This window comes from Ochotona princeps, chromosome 8 (assembly GCF_030435755.1).
Source record: "Ochotona princeps isolate mOchPri1 chromosome 8, mOchPri1.hap1, whole genome shotgun sequence".
NCBI lineage: Eukaryota > Metazoa > Chordata > Mammalia > Lagomorpha > Ochotonidae > Ochotona > Ochotona princeps.
Genome location: NC_080839.1, coordinates 25,908,776 through 25,928,819, shown reverse-complemented (window position 1 = coordinate 25,928,819; position 20,044 = coordinate 25,908,776). Strand labels below are relative to the sequence as shown.

The 20,044-nt window shown below is 52.3% G+C and overlaps 1 protein-coding gene across 1 annotated transcript in view; it reads left to right on the top strand.

Annotated features, from left to right (window-relative positions):
* KCNK12 (potassium two pore domain channel subfamily K member 12) overlaps window positions 1-19,723 on the top strand; it is a 38,043-nt gene extending 18,320 nt beyond the window's left edge. The window contains exon 2 of the mRNA XM_004590666.2: window positions 18,683-19,723. Coding sequence (XP_004590723.1) covers window positions 18,683-19,587 — 905 coding nt within the window. The 3' untranslated portion in view covers window positions 19,588-19,723. The remainder of the gene's footprint in view (window positions 1-18,682) is intronic.
* The last annotated feature ends 321 nt before the right edge of the window (window positions 19,724-20,044 follow it).

Sequence of the window (20,044 nt, the reverse complement as noted above, 5' to 3'; positions counted from 1 at the left end):
CCAAGGTCATGTACAGCCTCAGTACCCTCATTTACAGAGGGGACAAGAAGAGCAGAGGCTTTCTCAGATTAGAGATCACTAGTGACAGAGGGATGACACTTGGATGCAGGGGTCTGCAGCTCCACAGCCAGCTACCCTCACCCGCCCCACCAGGGCAGTGCTGCATGCGTGGTGGGGATTTAGAGACCTCCAAGCTGCCCACAGGGAACTCCACTGGCACTGTGCATACCCCTAAGGCATCCATCCCTGCTCAGCCCCAGAGGAGTCAACCTTGCAACCTAGAGTTCCAGAAACTATCCCTGGTCTTTCCAAGCCTGAGTGTAGCTAACACTGCTTTTGCTGTAGCCTAAGCTCTTGCCGCCTTGAAAGTCCATCTGTGGTCTTTATGCTCAGCATCACCTTGCCCTGGATGCCCTCACCTGTTTCCTCCTTTCATACACATGAAATCAACACAGTATGTCCTCCGACCACCCCAGCCAGGATGCTCAGGCTTCCTCTCGACCCTCCTCCTCTGTTTGGCTTCTGTCACCAGTAATCTGGCTTCCCACCACCTCGTCGTCTCCTCAACCAACTGTGAGACCCTACCTTGAAAACATCATGACAAACTAAGTTGTCTGAAAGTCACTAAAATAACATATGCTTATTATAGAACAGTTGAAAACTGAAACAGGCACAAAGAGAAAAGAGGGGGAAAGCCCTAGAGTTGCACTACTAACATCGTCCCACAGAGATCTGCCTTTGTCTTTCTTCCGAATATAAATGGGGGCTCATGCTTTTTGTGCAAACATACGGTGCAGAAATAAGCCTTTCACAGCCTCGCTGCACGCCTGCATCTCCCCTAGGGCCTTGCTTAAGGGACCCACCAGAAGCGCTCCGGTGAAGACTGCATGAGTAATCAGGATGTCTGGAAGGAGATGGTAAAGTGGGGGGTGTGCTAGCTACAGGGGGCCATTTAGGAGGCTGGCAAATTGCAGAGTGCTGGTACGGAGCCCACGTCTGCACTGAAACAAATCGCAGGAAATGGTAGCCTCTGGCATGCAGGAGTTAGTCAGTTAGAAGAGTCCCAGGACCGTTGTGCTGGAGTGAGGGTGCTGGGAATAGAGGGCACAGCCAAGGCCTGTGGAGTCCACTGTCTGTATATCTTTAGGCCTGGAGTTAGGCAGCGCTGCAGCAAAGGGGAGGCTCCACAGGCCAGCAAATTGCTGTAGGGAGAAATCCTACAGTAAAGCTTTATTCCCAAGACACCCAGGCGAGGGGCACAGGGCTCGTGTGGCTGTGGGTCCTGCAGCATGGGAGAGTGGGGCATCTGTCTGGCTTTGCCAGATCTTCACTGAGGCACCAAGATTCAGTGGGGAGAGGCATGGAATTGATGATGGCTCTAGCATGTTGCCAGCTCTTTGCCACACCAAGGAGCAGGCCTTGATGACTCAGCAGCAAGTGCTGGAGCAGTGATGGGCGTCCTCCTGGCTGGTCCAGGCTGTGTAGGTGGTGTACAGAGGGTGGACAGCAGGTAGCATTTCACTCCTAGGCAGAGGGATTGGACACAGCAACTTTCAAAATATGGAATAGCCTTATCCCCATCTCTAGAATCATAGCGACAGTGGGGGAAAATACAGGCAGTGACCACTCCCCAACCTGCAACTCCCATCCACGGCAGTGTTAGGGCTAGGGACCATCCTGATGCTGCCCCACATTCCTTCTCCCCAAGAACTGACAGAGCTCCCACCTTTGGGGACATACCATGTTGCATGCTGGGTCATCCATGGGGCAGGAGCACCCAGTGGTCCAGCTGAGCTTCCACAGGAGTCCATTCCAAGAGTCCTGGGGCCACCAGGGGAGTGCCTACCACAGCAGAGCCACAGACCCGAATCCTGACCCCATTGCTACACTTTCTGAGTGGCCAGAGACCATACCTTTATACTTCGTGTATTTGAAAAGCAGAGACAGAGATCTTCTATCATCTCCAAATGCCCAGAACAGCCAGAGCAGGGCAAGGTTAAAGTCAGGAGCCCAGAACTCCATCTGGGTCTGTCAAATGGGTGGCAAGGACCCATCACCTACAGCCTCCCAGGTTGTGCGCCAGCAGAGAGCCATATGGAAAGTGAGCCGTGACTCCAACCCAGGCACTCAGATGTGTGGCGCAGGAATCCCAAGCAGTGCCCTACCCAGTGTCATCCAACCACACCTTTCTGAGCCTCAGACTGTGTATCTGAAAACTGAGGGGCACAGAAGCAGCCTCATGGGTGGTGGTGAAGGAAGGTAGACAAGGTGTTGTAAACACATTCTCCAAAACTTGCACTCAGCACCTTCAACCTGTTCCTCTGTGACCATCTCTGTCCTCATCTCCTGAGCCAGGTACCAGGCACATGGGAGGAGGGTACCAATGGCTTTTTACCTACATCACCTCCTAAAAGATTCAAGATAACCACATTCTGAGAGGATGAACTTCAACGGAAGGGGCAACTGTTGTAATGGCAATGGGTTAAGCCTCCACCTCTGACCCAACATCCCAAGTGGGCACTGGTTCAAGTTGCTCCATCCTATACTTGTGATCCAACTCCCTGCTAACGTGCATTAGAAAGTAACAGAAGATTTCCCAGTGCTTGGGCCCCTGCACCCATTTTAGTGAGTGAACCATCAGATACAAGATCCCCTCTTCTCTCTCTGTCACTCTGCCTCTCAAGTTAAAACAAAACAAAACAAAACAAAACAAAACAAAAAACAGTGTTTGGGGTCTACAGTCTAGCCTCCAACAGGGCACAGGAGGCACTGGGTCCACCCACGGCCTTCAGACTGCATGGGCCGCCTTCTCTCAGGATCTTTGTGGGGAAGGGTGGCCTGGATGTTCTGGGGGTTCCGTGCATCTAGTAGGACTGCTGCAATGTGAGCAGGTCTGAAAATGGCTGCTGCTGAGGACACAGGTGGCCATCAGACAGTGAGCCTTCAAATTGTATTTTCCACAAACTTTTTGAAGCCCTTTTCCCCACCTTGTCCAGATAGAGGACTGAAAACCAGGTTGCTACTACATTTAAGTGATGAAACAAGAATGAGCTGAAGCAGACCACGCTGTATCCTTGCCCAGTGCTGGCTCCTGGCAGGTGCCTCACAGATCTTATGGACAGGACAAAGAAGAGGAGTAAAGGAGGAGGGGGATGACTGCCGGAGTCCAGCTCCAGCCAAGAGTTCGGAGCTCGGCTTACACTTGGTGCATTCTCACAACAGCCCAAGAAAAAGCCATCCTTTTTATTTACTCAAAACCTCACAAGCTTCTGCAAAAGCAACTAGTTGTTCTATTTTTTACTTCAAGATTAAGGGGGCATGTACAGACATTCGGTCATTCCGTCTGCACTTCAGGGCTAAGCAGGTGTCCCCAGAGATAATTCTCAAAAATACTGCATTCATATTCTTCAAAGCAAACCATTATTCATTCTTCAACAGTAGCCATGGAGCGGCAGCCAGGACTCCAAGGCCAAGGCACATGCGATTACCTGCTAATCAGTAGTACATTCCTACCACATTTCTATTTCTACAACTTGCCCATTATTCAATGGGAAAATAGTTTACAAGGGAAAAAATATAAATCTAAAAACAAAAATTACAAATATTAAATCCCTCTACAATTATAGACTCTACAACCCCATAAACAATGAAACAATAATCAAAAGCATTTTTCTTTAATAAAAGCATCCTTAATTCCTCTAGCTAAAAATTATAAAAGCGGCTAAAACAGCTACATTTTCTATGCTCCAAAAAATTGCGAAAACGGGCTAGCCTATAAGATAACAATAACGGGCTTGGCAGCATGGCCTAGTGGCTAAGGTCCTCATCTTGATCCCATATGGCTGCTGGTTCTAATCCCGGCAGCTCCACTTCCTCTCTGTCTCTCCTCCTCTCAGTATACCAGACTTTGTAATAAAAATAAAATAAATCTTAAAAAAAAAAAAAAGATAACAATAACTATACTTATTGCCACAGCAATTTCAGCTCTCACTCCCATCACTTGCATTCCCGTGGTCCACTGGGTGCTACCTGACTGGCCAGGCCCTGGAAAGGAGGCAGATCTGCCTCACCTGTGACCTCCTGTCTTCCTGCTGCCTCCTGGCCTTGAACCAGCCACCATCTTAGGGCAGGGCACTCGTGCAGTGCTCCCAACAGATGACAGAACCTAGAAAGCCATCAAGAAGTGAGCAATGGATCAAGTGCTAAGATACAACCCTGTCACAATTGGTGCAATGCTGGCTCAGAGCTTTCCATGGGAAGGGTCATCTGGGCCACAGGCAGCTCAGGGCTCAGTAACAGTAGCAGGTGAGCAACAGCCGCCGGGAGTCAGGGCCCTGGGCTGAGGAGCCTTGTGGCTCTGTGGAGGAGGGACCTGAGTGGTCATGAACTGGAGTGGTGTGCAGGAAGGGACTTCACATGTAGTTTTTGGTAATACATGTTTGCTGTAAACTCTGAGAACACCCAGAAGTGGCCCACAGTTGCTGCTTTCTTGGGAGCTGTCTGCATCTGGAGAAGGCATCTGGAGTTACCACACAAGAGGAGACTCTGCTTATGGTCACCCTCAGAGGTTAGCCTGGGACCCCCTTATTTCCCAGGCCAGATGGCAAGCCCCTCAGCCCAGCACAGCACCCTACCTCCCAGCTGAACAGTCAGCTTGTCCGGGTGTGGGGACAGCAAGGAGCCAGGTGAGCATGCCCCGAGGGAGGGAGTTGCAGTGCAACGAGAAGCTGAGAGTTTATATCTTCTTCAAGAGATGATTCTGTCCAACTTGACTTCCTCCTCCTGTCCTTGCCAGTGTCTATCCTTACACTACGCTCACAGACTGTATTTCTTCAGTGTCTTCTGGGTCAAGCACACTGCCCAGGACACAAAATGGTTACAGCCACACCATGAAACAGCATCACCTCCATTTCCCAAATGAGTACCTTGGTCAAAGCTGCCAGTGCAGGCTAGAGGTTGGAACTGCCCAAAGTCCTGACTCCTGGGTCTAGCTCCAGCCACTGTTCTCTGATGCATGGGCATGTTATTCAACTTCCATAAGGCCGACAAGCATCTGTTCATTCTTGAGCATGTCCCAGGCACTGCCACCTCCCCAGGAAGTGGCTTCAAAGGCTGCCTGCCACTGCACCCCCAATCCCATCAGCACCTCCTGTGGTCTCCTGTAGGATGGCTTCCAAGGCTGTGTCCCCTCTTCTTGTATCCAGAACTGACTTCTTCCCACCTGCCATCTCCCAGGGAAATGTTATATTTCCATCCCCCTCAACCCTTCTAGAAGCTTCTGTGCCTTTGCCCCTTCATTCCCTCCTTTACCTCTTTCAGCTCCGGGGACTTCATTCTCTCTTGCTGTTGTGATTTCCTTCCTGAGTTGCTTTCTGGCTACCGCCCCGGTCTGGGCCACCACCCAGGCTCTGAGTTGGATCCATTGATCCTAACCAACCAGTCTGTGCTCAACCCAGCAGCCAGAGGATTGCTTTTCCTGTTCAAATGACTGCCCCACACAAATTTTAGTAAAGATTGACTGACAGCATAGAAGCATGAGATACAAAATACAATCCAATATTCCCTCAAGTACTGCCTTTGTTATCAAAACATTACGGACATGAGAGTTGAGGTCGACCAAAGGAAGGTACAAATTCTGGCTCTAACTCAAGGAAGTTAGATGTCACGTAACCTACATTCTTTCCCATGGATTCAATTTCCTCATCCCCAAAATGGGGTGGTGATGACATTATCTTGACTGGGTTACAGTGATGACCAAATTACAGAGGACATAAAAATTTGCCCTCCGCTGCCTAGAGCTATTAAAAATGCTGATGGCTGTGCTTATAATCAAATTTCCTTAGAAAATTGCATGAGATTCTGCTGATAGTTAAAGGAGAAAAAAGACAGGCATCAAATAAATTCAGCAGGTCTGCCATCATTTGAAATTGACTACAAATTTTGTATTTCTTCCTTGTTTTATAAAACCACTGGTGTATCTGTGCATCCCTCATACTAAAAAAAATCAAATAAGAGTAAAGGTTTTTGTCCTATTCTGGGACATCTGTGCCACCTAAACATGGCCCTGATGGTATCCCAGGGTCCTTGTGGAATTCCGTACTCATCCTGCATTCACTTTTTTATCCCGTTGTTTTTCTCCATCCACTGCCTTCCTACCTCAGGACATTGGCTGAAGTTGTCGACTGGCCCCACTTTTACCCAGATGCCACCTCTTTATCCATGTCCCCCCCATGTGTGAGACATTCCAGGTCTCCCATTTGCACCACAGCCGCCTCTTCCCTTCCCTCTGTGCTCCCTGCCCCCCGCCCCCATCACCCCTGAAGCTGGGCTAAAAGTGCTGCCTCATGGGTAGAACTCAGATTGGCATGAGCCAAGGAGGAAAATCATTCCTGTTGCTAAATAGCAGGTTGGAGGAGCTTGCAGGGGCTAGGGCAGGAGGATGATGCGAGCAGAGCTGTGCTCCAAGCCCTCTAGCAAGCGACCATATGCACAACGGACCGAAAAGAGAAAAATTCTGGAAAACCCCGGAATCTGCATCCTAAGTCATTCCACCACCACTCCAAGCCTTCAGGGGAGGACCAGAATCTGCTGTCATTTTCATCTGCTTTTCCACCACACTCACCACTTCCTTACTACATCTATGGTTTATTATCTAATTCTTGTTCTGAAATGTACAGTCCCCAAACACAGGGACTTGGTACATCGCTGGTGAGGGGCATGCCCAGCGGCAGGCACTTAGGCAGCTGCTGTGCAAGGAAAGGAGCCTCCTTCATGGACTCCTCCTCTGCCCTGCAGAAGCCTGGGTTCCCAGGAGTCATCCATATCTCCCAAGTCCTCGCGCCAGCCTGGTCTGCCCAGGCATGGCCCTCACCCCTTGTACCAGGCAGCTCTGGCAGCACCTCTGGCCACCCCTGGATCCCTTCTCCTGCCTCCTGGCATCCCATTTGCTGTCTTTCAAAGAGCACTGAGGCCAGTCTGCTTTGAGGACAGGGACTATATTCTTATTCATCTTTGTTCATGAACTTTGTTAAATAGAAGTGCTTCTTGGGGGCCAAGTTGTGGTTTCCAAAAGAGCAACTTCTCATTTGTGCCACAGAAAATGATATACTGATAAAGGCATACAGATGAAGCTTACAAGATATCCACATCTACAACCTAGGTGTGCATGCCACCTGAGGAAGCAAACACACACAATCATGTAAACTGCAAGACTCGCAAAATATTTCCTTTCCAGCAAAAACAATGTCATCGAATAATGTGCTGTGAGGGATGCTGAGACCAGAATGGTTTCAAAAAAGAATCCACTCCCTGGGAGCCAGCAGTCAGTGTGGCCTCCATGGTGATCATTCACTGCTGGCAGTAGGCGAAGCATTGTCACAGGATGTCTGCCTCAGACTAGGGCACTGATGAACACGACAGAGAGGGCCACTCGCCGCACAATCATGTCTGCACAGAGATCCGAACAAGGCCAGGGCCCATACCACAGAAGTGACCACCCAAACCCCTCCGGGTACTCAGTGAATGCTGCAGTGCCAGGCCTAGCCTCAGCCAGGCTCTGCTGTTCTCAGCCTATGGCTCAGCTCCTTGGCAGCTTCCAAGCCAAGGCAAAGACTGCTTCCTTGGGCTTCCTTTCCCAGATCGCCCAACTGGACTGAGACCTTGTTAACATCTGCTCACCCAGCTGTCCAGTGGACTAACAGATATGACTTCCTTCATCTCCAGCATGTCCCAGTGCTCTGGCTGCTGGGCATGGTGGCATTATCCTTTCCCCTGCCCCATCCCTGCTTGGCACAGTCAAGGGACAAACTAAGACAGTACAGGGGCTGAGGCAGGAGAGAGATGCCAGCAGAGCTGTGCTCCAAGCCCTCCAGCAGGTGACTGTGTGCACCATTTCTAGAAGAAGTTTCTAGGACCCCAGGAGTCTGGTCCCAGGTCATCCCACTTCTCTGGGGGATAGGGAAGGGAGGCAAAAGGCAAGGCAATGAGGTAGAAGGGAGACACATTTGGAGCTGGGTAGGTCTGTTGCAACCTTGATCGTACCATTGTCCATGACCTTGACAAGGTCATTATCATTTCTGGACATCAGCCACTACTTCCCTTCATCATTGGGTCTGTACAGCCACAAACCCAGGGCAGGTATTTTTGCCATAGCAAGTCCTCCCCTCCACCCCACCAACCCCCATTTCTCAGAGCAACCTGGTCAGACACATGCATTGTTCGAAGCGAAAACCACAGCTGCCTTCCCTGAACTTACAACTGAGACAGGCCTTCAGAGGTTGAGCAGGAGAAGCTGGGGGCTGGGGGAACAAGGACCTGGGCTCTGGTCTTATACTTTTGCTCAAGTAGCCTTGGTTTCCCCAGCTGTATCATCAGGACACCTGCCTCCAAGAAGTGACCTTGGGTCTGAGAAAGCCCCAGCCTGGGGGAGGGGCTCCAGCAACCTAGACCCCTCCAACCCTTCTTCCTGTGCACCAACCTCCCCTCTGTCAAAACATCAACAGGCTTCACTCTCTGCCTCTAAGGGCCACAGGATTCGAAGGCCATGGGGCTGAACTGACATATTTTGACACCCTCCAAGCAGGGGGTCAGCAACCTGCCCCTGGACTTGTCTCCCTTCCACTGGTTGCCTCCCCACTAACCTGGCAGGGGAGCAGCAAGGAGCTTTCCTCTGGCTATTACTGGCTCCAGGCTCATGTGGGCCAGCCCTTGAGCCCATCCAAAGCCTTTCCTGCCTCCCCCAGTCTTGCCCAGGACCCTGGTCTTTGGGTGGAGGCAAGGAGGCGTGATGTCATTCCTCAGCAGGATTAGTCATCCAAGAGGGTAGCAGGGCTCTATGGGAATGAGTCATCATCCTATCAGCTCCCCCCTCCCCCCGGGGCCCGGGTCTGCCAGCTGCCCCCCCCAGAGAGGTTGTTCGGCGGGAGCCACCCGGAGGCAGGAGTAGTTTTTTTAACTATCAGCTTTTAATAACTCATTGTGCTGAATGATTTCTGGTGAGGCACACAAAGCTTCATCCCAGAGATACGTCACAGAACCCCAGCAGGCCACGACAGACAGCTGTACCAGCTACAAAACAAATTCACCATTTGCTCCTAGCTGACCTGTATCATCTTAGCCTATGTAAGCAGTCTGAGTTACTGGGCTGCACTTGTACCCCCTCAGGCATCCGCACCTGTCCTCCAACAGACGAGCAGACAGAGTGTGGGGCACTTTACATGCCTTCTGGCCACCTGGCCAACTGTGCCTTCTTGGAGTAGTGGGTCCCTGAGCATCGGTATGAGGAACATAATCGGTGCACACAAAAGCTTCCACACTCAGACAGGCGACTCTTCAAGTATGATCACACCACAAATGCCAATAACCAACCCCTCTCAGTCTGCTCACAACAGCACCACCGCGAAATCGCCTTCCCAATTCACTTAATCCAAGGATTAGAAAAGACAAGACTTACCTTCAGCTGGGTCAGCTAGCCCAGTGCAATGGCCAGAACCAGACTCGAGCCCAGAGGTGAGGAAACGCAGGCTGGGAGATGTGAAACAACACATTCCAGGCAGAGCCAGGCTTGAGAGTTCCTTGTCACCAAGAGGCTGACACTGCGTCCTGACGGGCCTGTTGTTTGCGTACAACTTCTCCAGAGGCCCCATGGCTAAGGGCCTGCCTCTCCTGGGTTGTTTCCCAAGGAAGCCTGGTTCATTAGAGGTGCCTGCTATGCCCTTGGCACCATGGGACAAAGGCAAAACCGTGTCCTCTTTTGTTAGTAACAGTGGCATTCCGAGGGGAACACTGGCATGGACTGAAAGCGAGAGGCCCCCTGTCGTCTCATTAGCAAGCAGAGGCACCAGAGCCTACCTGTTTCAACTCTTCCCAGGCCTGAAGGAAGGGATACTCGCTGAGGTTGTCCGCTGATTTTGAGTCTCTAGAAAGCGGGGCACATGGCCAAAGAGGCGCCTGGAGGTGTGGGGGGGTCTGCTCACTCCGGCGAAGCTTCTGCAGGCTCAGCCTTGCTAAGATCAGGAGGCCAGCGCGAGGTTCCGCGGCTTAGGCCCGAGCGCCACGTGCGTCCGCGGTGGGCGGGACCCCATGAGGCCCTGTACCGCGTGCCCCAGGAGTGGGAAGGGCCTTGTTTGAAACCCCACCCAGTGAGTTGCCTCTTTATCCCAAGGTTCTTCCCAATCACTCCACCTGGCCAACCTCATGCTGCCCTACTTGGGTCTAGGCACACCTGCGGAGCATGTTCAGTGCCCCCAGGTGATAATGCTGAGAACTGCTGCTCTAGACGCGAGCAGCTGAACCTCTTCCCCGCAAACTCTTGTGCGTTTGCCCATCTTCTTTATCACATGGCTTCAGGTCCTGACGCCTACCCTTGCTGCCTCTATAATCCTGGACACACTCCACCGCAGCACCTTTATCTGTTAAGTGAAACTTAGTTTACGGATATTACAAATGTGGAGGAGAATCAGTCTCACCTGAGTTCATCAACTCTTAACCATGGACTACAAAGACACCATCATTGTAAGCACTGCGAACCATTTAAAATGCTGCCAGATAAACCCTGCCAGGCCAACTGATTGTGCGATGCATCCCAATCTGACAGATGTTAAGATGTGAGGCAAAAAACTGTGACTTAAAATCAGTGAAACACGATGCCTCGCAGAGTTGTTGTGAGGACTAAATGAATTGCTACGCATGGGGCCCCTGGCACAGAGCCCGGCCTGGGGAGGGCTCAATAGCTGTTATTATTTCCCCTCCATGCTTGCGCTCCTCAATCAATGCTGTAATGACTTCCCAGCCATTCGTTCCACATCAGTGCTCCCAGAATGCTGTGGGGACCCTCCGTGTGGCTGGCTTGCTCTCCCCAGGGGGAGACATGGAGCAGGCTGATGTGGGCAGCCCCTGCTGGGGCTCAGGGCTCTGGGAAGTCTCTGCCCGGTGCCCCGTGGAGTGTACAGTCTTGCTGCATGAGGCATGGCTGGGAACCACCCCCACCCCGCCTCCCACAGAGTCAGGCTCCGCTGCAGCTCCCCCGTAATCTGATAACAGCCCTCTGCCCCCTCCCCACCCTGGCATCGTCCCCTGTTCCCTGCTGGAGAGGGAGAGACGCTGGGAGACTGGGCTGCTGCTGTGGCCATGTCTGAGCCTCAGAACTCTAGATTGTGAAAGTGGGGCTCCTGAGCCCTCCTGCAGTCAGTGAGGAAGGAGCAAAGGATATGGGGATGTTGGAGAGCTCTCCATCCCCAGCCTCCACTGGCAGAGGAAGTTGCCAAGCAGACAAGCAGGTGCAGGGTATGGCTGTCCGGTTTTAGCAAAGAAAAATATAGGATGCCTTGTTAAGTTTAGAATTCAGATAATAAATCATTTTGAAAAAATGATTGTGAAATGTGTACTTGTGCTCATTCAGTCAACAAACAGCCATCACTGCCTGCTTTGTACAGGAGTCCCCTATTCCTTGTAGAGAAAGCAACAATAGTAAGCTTGATAAAGGACTCACTGACTAGGCGCGGTACATAGTGTCTCACATGTATTAATACAAAAAGTCATTGTCATAGATAAGGAAAGGAATGTCAGAGTGGTTCATGTGCTTCAAGACACATAGCTAGGGAAGGGTAAAGCCAGGATTCGAACCTGGACAGCCTTGTTCCAAGCATCCTTTCTGGCACAGGGTTCCCAGGGCCGTAGTGGAGGCAGGCCTCACAGGATCATTAACACTTGGTGCTCTGTGCTTGCTGCTCTAAATCATCACCGATCGGAGTCAGGGGCATCACCGGGGATCAGGTTAGAAATGCAGACTTGCAAGCTCCACTCCCAGACCCAACAAGGTTCCTGGGTAGGCCTAGGCCTCTGGCTTGAAAATCACTGCTCTATATAAGGAGAATGTACTCATTCACACCACAGACGTGGCTTTGTCATGTGCCTTGGACTGTGCTAGCACTGTAGCATCAGTTCTTTTTTAAAGATGTATTTAATTGTATTGAAAGGAAGAGTTACAGACAGAAGGAGAGAGGAAAATCTGCCATTTGCTACTTCACTCCCCAAATGCCCACAATGGCCAGAGCCAAGCCAACCCGAAGTCAGGAGACCTGCTTCTTCCAGGTACCCCAATAGATTCATGGTCCCAAGGGTTTGGGCCATCTTCATTGCTTTCCCAGGCCACTAGCAGGGAACTAGATTGGAAGTGGAGCAGCCAGGATTCGAACTGCCACCTGTAGGGATGGCAGTACCACAGGAGGAGGCTTTGTGTGCTACACCATGGTACCAGCCTCTAGTGTTTTTTGAAAAATTATAAAAGGAGCGGATGTTGCGGGACAGCTGGAATACTGGGGGGGTGCCTCCATCCCATGTGAGAGCCCCAGTTCAAGTCCTGGCCACTCCATGCTTCCAATCCAGATTCCTGCTAATATTCCTAGGACAGTATACTAATGGCTCTGCCACCTATGTGGGAGACGAGGATGGAATTTCTGGCTCCTGCCTTCTGCATGGCTCAGCCCTGGTTGTCTCAGACATCTAGGGAGTGAATCAGCAACTGGAAGATCTCTATCTCCCTCTTCCTGTCACTCTACCTTCCAAATCGTAAAATAAACCTTTATTTAATGTAAGAGATGGTACATACTTAAAATATCTCATTCTTGGTTCTTGCAAGGATTGAGTTAAACATTTCCCAAAGAGTATTATTTGAACACTCAAATCAATTGAGGTGATCCAATACAACCTATGGTCAAACAATCCCATCCCACCAAGGGGGAGCTTGGGTGGTACCCGGATTCATGAACCACATTCACACAGTAAGTACTCTGAAAAGCTCTACAACAGTTTCACTTGATTTAACTCATCTTTTAAAGCTTTAAAAAAAAAAAAAAAGATTTATTGAACTGAAAGGCAGAGTGACACTGCGATCTTTCATCTGCCAGTTCCACTCCCAAATGGTCACAACAGCCAGAGCTGGGCTGGTTTGAACTCAGGAGCCAGAAACCCTATCCTGGTCTTGTGCCTGGGTGCGAAGGCCGTCATCCGCTGCTTTCCTGGGTGGGAAGCAGGAAGGTGGACTGGAAGCAGCACAGCCCGGACTCAAACCAGCCCTACAGTGTGGAGTGCCAACAACACAAGTGACTTAACATCTGCCTCCTACATATCTTTTTCCAAAACCATGGGGATTCTCCTCACCCCCCATTCTATCTCTTCTCTTGTCCCATGGAATACACTTTAGTGTGCTACAGTTTGCAAGGAGGGCCTCACTGTGGGAGATTTCCAGGAATCAGAAGAAAAGAAGGAATTTTCTAACCTTCGAGTCAAAGTCCGATTCTGCTTCTTCAATCCCCGGCTGCTCACCCACGTTCCTTAACCTCAGCACCAGCTGCACTATGTCTGGTTGCATGTCACGTGACAGTAGCAGGAAAGGGGCTTCCCAGGATAACCCAGGTAGACGTGCAGAGGCAGGGAGAGGCAACATGGCTGGTCTGATGGAATGCCATCAGCTTCATCAACATCTCCGCTCCTGCTCAGTCTTCTGCTAGTGTCAGCTTCTCCTAGATGTGGCTCTTCAAATGGCTGCCAACTGCTCCCAGGGTTACCCTCTGACATGTGAGCATCCAGGGACTTAAACTATTTATGGTTAGAGGACTCCCAGCAGCAGGGTTATCTGTGATACCCGAATGAACACTGACTCCTAACAGAACAGCTTTGGCCCGTTTGCATCTGATTTGTCTGGGGAAGACATTTGATAAATGTTCTAGATCCCTAGGCCCCTTTCCTGGCCTACTAAATCTGCTTCTGGAGGTGGTCCTGTCTATGGGATGTGGATTTTAGCCACACCTCCCTGTTGCTTCGAACAGGCTGGGTTCCCCCAAGCTATGCTGCAGTGATTAGTGGTAGTGTTGCCTTTCTTCTGCACAGTATCCCAGGTTGGACTCTAAATTGTCTTACCTACACCCCTCAGAGCCAACAACGCAGAGCCCAGCAGGGAAAGGTCCCTGGGGATAATGAGCCAAGACTTCCCATCTGTCTGGCACCGGGCAGGGGGCACGGGCTCCAGAGCCAGCTCAGCCACTTCCAAGCTCACTCAGCAAGAATCTTCCTCTGCCTTGGCCCACCTCCTAGCCTGCAGTGTTGGGGGTAAGAGCACCTCTCTCCCAGGGTTTAGGAGAGTGCGCTGAGTGTCTAACCGAGGCACCCCCAACCAGGGTGGCACACCGAAGGAGAGCAGCTGCTGGCCTCAGTACCCCCTACCCCCACCCCAGGCTCTGAACTCCAAAGGCCCTGTCACCAGGGCTCCACGTGCGAAGGCGGCACCAGACAGGCTGTGGGAACAAGCTTCACAGCTTTTGTCAGAGTGGCATAATAAAGCCCCCAAATGTCTGCTCTTTGCAAGCCAGGATGGCAGATCAATTGTGGCACAAACAAAATAGCAGGCGCGGTGCGAGCCCGGGGGACAGATCACGCCTCTGCAGGGTGTGACTGGAGGGGAAGAGGCACATCACACACATGCACGGCTGGGTTTGTCTTTTCTTCACTTTGAAGCCCCTCTGCTGATCCAGCCTGGCTCCCTGCAGGCTGCTGAGAGTCTGGGAGACTGCTCCCCACCCCCAGGAAGCAAGCAACCCAGCAGTGGTGCTCGGCACATGCCCCACTGCCCTTGGTAAGAAGCCTCACCCAGTACTCCCCAAGCTCTGGGCCTGTTCATGGCAGGTAGACTGTGGCCCCAATGTGTCCTTGGTCCTTAGGGACATCTGGAAATGTTGACCAAATGAATGCATGAATAAGTACAGGTTGGTCTTAGCAACAGCTTCATCGGGGCTTGTGGCCCAGTGCAGACTCTGGGATCTGGGATACCCCTATGTAGGGGGAAATGGGCTGCAGGAGTCAAGCTCAGTCACCCAGGGAGAACGCAGGTTGGAACCCAAAACCCAAACTGCAAAGAAGGGCCCTGGCAGAGGTCAGGAGTCCCGACATGGAGGGGAGTGGAGGCATCTGATTGTGCCCCCAGAGAGGGAAGGAGGTGGCCATGGCCCCACAAAAGCAAGTACTGGGGAGGTCCCAAGGGAGATCCTGAGTACCCAAACTGACAGCCAGAAGCAGCAGTTCTCCCTGTACCCCATTTCGCAAGCCCTGGGTCAAGTCTTCTCTAGGCAGCCCGACTTGGCTCGTGTCTGGGAAGGAGAGCTCCCCTGGGTGGTGATGGAGGAGCTGTGGCCCCTCTCCCCTATGCAGCCAAGGAGGGAGCAGGGAACCCAGAAAGAGCCTGGAGGATAGAGGATTGTTGGGGACAAGAGTTGCGACTCTGAGGGGACAGCAGCAGTGAACTCCTGGCAGTGTTCCTGGGGCACAGGCTGGTGTGGGGAGGGGGCACGTGGGGTGGCGGCCCCAGCTCTACTGTCATGCTGTGGAGCTATGGCCTCTGCTTCCTCTCACCATTGGCAGCATCTCAGCAGGTGTCAAGAGTCTTCCAAAGAGCTACTGTTTTGAGATTGACTCCTGCTTGGGTGTTAAATGCAACCTTCAAATGCATCCTAAGCAAGCTTAGTGCTCCCTCCATGACTCAGGGGCCTGCAGTCTGCTGCATGCTCTGGGACTTACATCAGTGCAGCCACACACATTCTTTCTTAGCTAGTGCTGGAGGTGCTGCAGGGCCCCAGGGCCCTGTTGCTTATTGTGACACAGCAGGTACCACAAGTGCAGACTGTGTCCATCACTTCCTCCCTTGCCCATTAGCCTCGCACCCGGACAATGCTCTATCCCAGCTTGAGACTGCAGGGCACACTGTCCTAGAACTTGAACCATTTCTCACCTGAGTGCCCAGCAGGAGCCTGCAAAGTGCTGCAGCTCAGTCAGCCTCCCATAGGGATGTGGGCTTTTGGGGTCTCCCTCTGCTGAAGCCAGATGTTCTCTTGACCTTCCATGTGGTTTGGGGGTGGGTGGAAGATACCACGGAACCCCCACTGCCACAACAGTGCCCCATCTCTCATTCCATGATCCCTGGATAATTCCCACCCTTTCAGTACAGCCATGTGTGTGTGAGTGTGTATGTGGTGGCAGGGGGGAGCTCATTCTCACAACCATTTTGCCGCTGTACATTGGGAATAACAAGAGTGGGCATCCGGCCAAAGGTTAAAGTGCCCCTTGGGACTCTCGCATCCCATCTCCAAGCACCTCAATTCAAGAACCAGCTCTACTTTCAATTCCAGCTTCCTGCTAACACACAGCCTGGGAGGCAGTAGGTGATGGCTCAAGCCATTGGATCTCTGCTGCTTGCATGCGAGACCTAGACTGGGTCCCAGGCACCTGGCTTCAATCTCGGCTGTTATGGGCACATGGGAAGTGAATTGGAGGATGGGAGATCTCTGTCTGCCCCTCCTTCTCTTTCTCTTTCACACAAAGTGGAAGGGGTGTGTGTGTAATATAATGAGGAGTAACAAACTGCTCTCAGCTTTGAGGTTTTAGCTGAAAAGCCTAGAAATGAGGGGAACGTGACAACATTCTTTTAGCTGTAGTGTTAATTGCCCGTGCTCAGGGTTTTCCACTTCTTCTGGAATTTAGCTGATCTCTCTCCCAAAGGCTCAGCTTACCCTCTGTGGGCAGAGCAGCGCTGTATCTATTCATCCAAGCACCAGGCAGAGACCAGGCCCATGATGGCAGCCTGTCCTGACCAGAGCTGTCCCTTCTTAAGCTGTAAGTAACCAGCAGGTCAGAAAGAAGGTTCCAGGTGCTTTCCAGTTCTAACAGTCTAGAATTGTCACAGGAGTTTTCTTACTAGAATACCAAGAGAAAAGCATCATCAATACAGTCTGACAATTACAGCACTATCATTTGTGTATCTACCATCCGAGTCCACAAGCCATCTCAAACACCACTAAAATTATATGCGTTCCCCAGTCACTATCCTTGCCATGACCCCCAAAAGTCCCAATTCTCACTTTTATCAAAATAATTTCTCCTTTTTGCCTTATAATTTCAGCAGCCAAGTAGGCATCCATTTGGTTTTGCCTGATTTTGATCAGAACATATTCTTGTGTGCCTAGCTTCTTTTGTTCAGTGCCATTGTGAGATGCATCCGTGTTGCTGTCAAATGCTGGGGTTCCTGCTTTTTCATTGCTGCATAATATTCCCACAGTGTAGCTGTGTTGCTGAACATTGGAATTATTGATTTAGGTCTTTTTATACACACACACACACACACAATCCCACTGTACAAACAACCATATCAGTTCAGAGCTAACTTCTTTATGAACTCAAGCATAGCAAAATCCCTCCATTAAGTTTCTGCCAATGCTGCTACATTTCCCCTCTACTCTATTGTGGCCAAATTCTGACCCTAGGGACACAACCCATTTTTCTCAATACAGGTGATGTCACAAGACTTTCCCCACTTGGGTTCAGAAACAGACAGAACATGGTGGTCGGGTAACGCTGCATTTCCTCCATGGAGTCTAGGAAACGATGCATATGGCAATTTAAGAAACTTACTCTGAAAGTCTTGCCTGGGCCACATCAGGAAAATGCCAGATAGCCGAAGAGGACCCAGCTCTTGCCCTCCTGCCAGGGCTGCCCCCTGCCACTCCCCCATCAGCAGCACTAAGGGAACCCTGCTTGCTGTCAGGAATTAAGCAGGAACTTTTCCCACAGCTTCTGCTGCCAGAGGCTTTGAGAGGTGCCAGAGTGCTGCTCACAGTGTGGCTCCAAGGAGCAGGTGCACTTCCCCTTCTGGGCAGAGTCAGTCCCCTCCCAGAGCCAGACTACAGGCTGGGGCTTTGAACACAAGGCCATGGGCAGTGGTAGCCCAGACACAGGGGCAAACCGACCAGCAACACCCCCAGCAGCACAGGATGCCCTGGGCCAGCAAGTGGCTTTGTGGGGGAGGGGACACTGGGAACAGAGGAGCTGACCTCAAAGGGCAGAGCCTGGGTGTCTCCCCTCCTTTTTTTCTGTCAGCCCCCAAAAGCCCTTCTCAGAGGCGGGTAACTCTAAACATCCGATCTCACTTCACCTCGTCCCAGCATGAGCGACCCAACTAAAGCAAGGCCTTTACCAAATTCCGCCAAGATCATGTTAATTTTTTTTAAATATTTATTTTTATTACAAAGTCAGATATACAGAGAGGAGGAGAGACAGAGAGGAAGATCTTCCATCGATGATTCACTCCCCAAGTGAGCCGCAACGGCCGGTGCTATGCCGATCCAAAGCCAGGAACCAGGAATCTCCTCCGGGTCTCCCACGCGGGTACAGGGTCCCAAAGCTTTGGGCCGTCCTCCACTGCTTTCCCAGGCCACAAGCAGGGAGCTGGATGGGAAGTGGAGCTGCCGGGATTAGAACCGGCGCCCATATGGGATCCCGGGGCGTTCAAGGCGAGGACTTTAGCTGCTAGGCCACGTCGCCAGGCCCAGGTCATGTTAATTTTAAAAAGAATAATTTAAATGGAGATGGAGTAGGTGTCCCTTTTTGGTTCTGGGAACATATCAGTAGCAGCTTGTTCCGGTTTCTGTTTTGAGTGTCCTGATGACTCGCTCCACCCCATTACTCCCCAACAATCAACTTAGGGCATTGCCAGGACCTGAGCTCCACCTGATGCCATCAAGCTAGAGAAAGGTCTCTACAGATGGTCCCTTCCCCATCAGTGGTCCATCAGGTTCTCAGATCACATCATGTCTGGCCTCAGCCAGGGCCTTGCTAACGCTTGCCTCGCGTCTCTCTGCAGGGTTCGGCATGACCACCCCCGCGACTGTGGGCGGCAAGGCCTTCCTCATTGCCTACGGGCTGTTCGGCTGCGCGGGGACCATCCTGTTCTTCAACCTCTTCCTGGAGCGCATCATCTCGCTGCTGGCCTTCATCATGCGCACGTGCCGCGAGCGCCAGCTGCGCCGCAGCGGCCTGCTGCCCGCCACCTTCCGCCGCGGCTCTGCGCTGTCAGAGGCCGATGGCCTGGCCGGGTGGAAGCCTTCAGTGTACCACGTGCTGCTCATCCTGGGCCTGTTCGCCGTGCTGCTGTCTTGCTGCGCCTCGGCCATGTACACTAGCGTGGAGGGCTGGGACTATGTGGACTCTCTCTACTTCTGCTTCGTCACCTTCAGCACCATCGGCTTCGGCGACCTGGTGAGCAGCCAGCATGCCGCCTACCGGAACCAGGGGCTCTACCGCCTGGGCAACTTCCTCTTCATCCTGCTCGGCGTGTGCTGCATCTATTCCCTCTTCAACGTCATCTCCATCCTCATCAAGCAGGTGCTCAACTGGATGCTGCGCAAGCTGAGCTGCCGCTGCTGCGCGCGCTGCTGCCCGGCTCCGGGCGCGCCCCTGGCCCGGCGCAACGCCATCACCCCGGGCTCACGGCTGCGCCGTCGCCTGGCCGCGCTGGGCGCCGACGCCACCGGGGCCCGCGACAGCGACACCGACGGCCGCCGCTTGTCGGGCGAGCTCATCTCCATGCGCGACCTCACGGCCTCCAACAAGGTGTCGCTGGCGCTGCTGCAGAAGCAGCTGTCGGAGACGGCCAACGGCTACCCGCGCGGTGTGTGCGTGCACACGCGCCAGAACGGCTTCTCGGGCGGCGTGGGCGCGCTGGGCATCATGAACAACCGGCTAGCCGAGACCAGCGCCTCGCGGTAGGCGCTTCCCGCCCGCGCCCGGGGACCCTGGCCGAGGCTGAGGCCGCCCGCTGGGTTCGCTGCACTTCTTCCAGACGCTGGAGCTTTCTTAATCTTAAATAAAATGAAACCAAAAAAAAATTTTTTTTAAACAGAGATACTATTTGGCTAGGCTTGATGTTATCACGGCCAGGTTTGGGGAGAACTGTTCACCTTGTAAGCTCTCCCTCTTGGAGATCCCTGCCCTGCAGCAGATTCCTCCGGCAGGGAGAGAAGAGGGCCGCAGCCCCGCGCCCAAGGCACCCTGCAGAGGCGAGGAGCCAGCCGTCCGGCCACCAGCAACAGCAGCCCAGCACGAACTCGTCTTCAGGCTCAGCCGCAGCTGGCAACCCCGCAGCCTATGGTGCAAGCTTCCCGGCTCTGAATTACCTCCACAGCAGTTAGAGTCCTAGCCCAGCCCAGCAGCTTCCTTCTGGCCG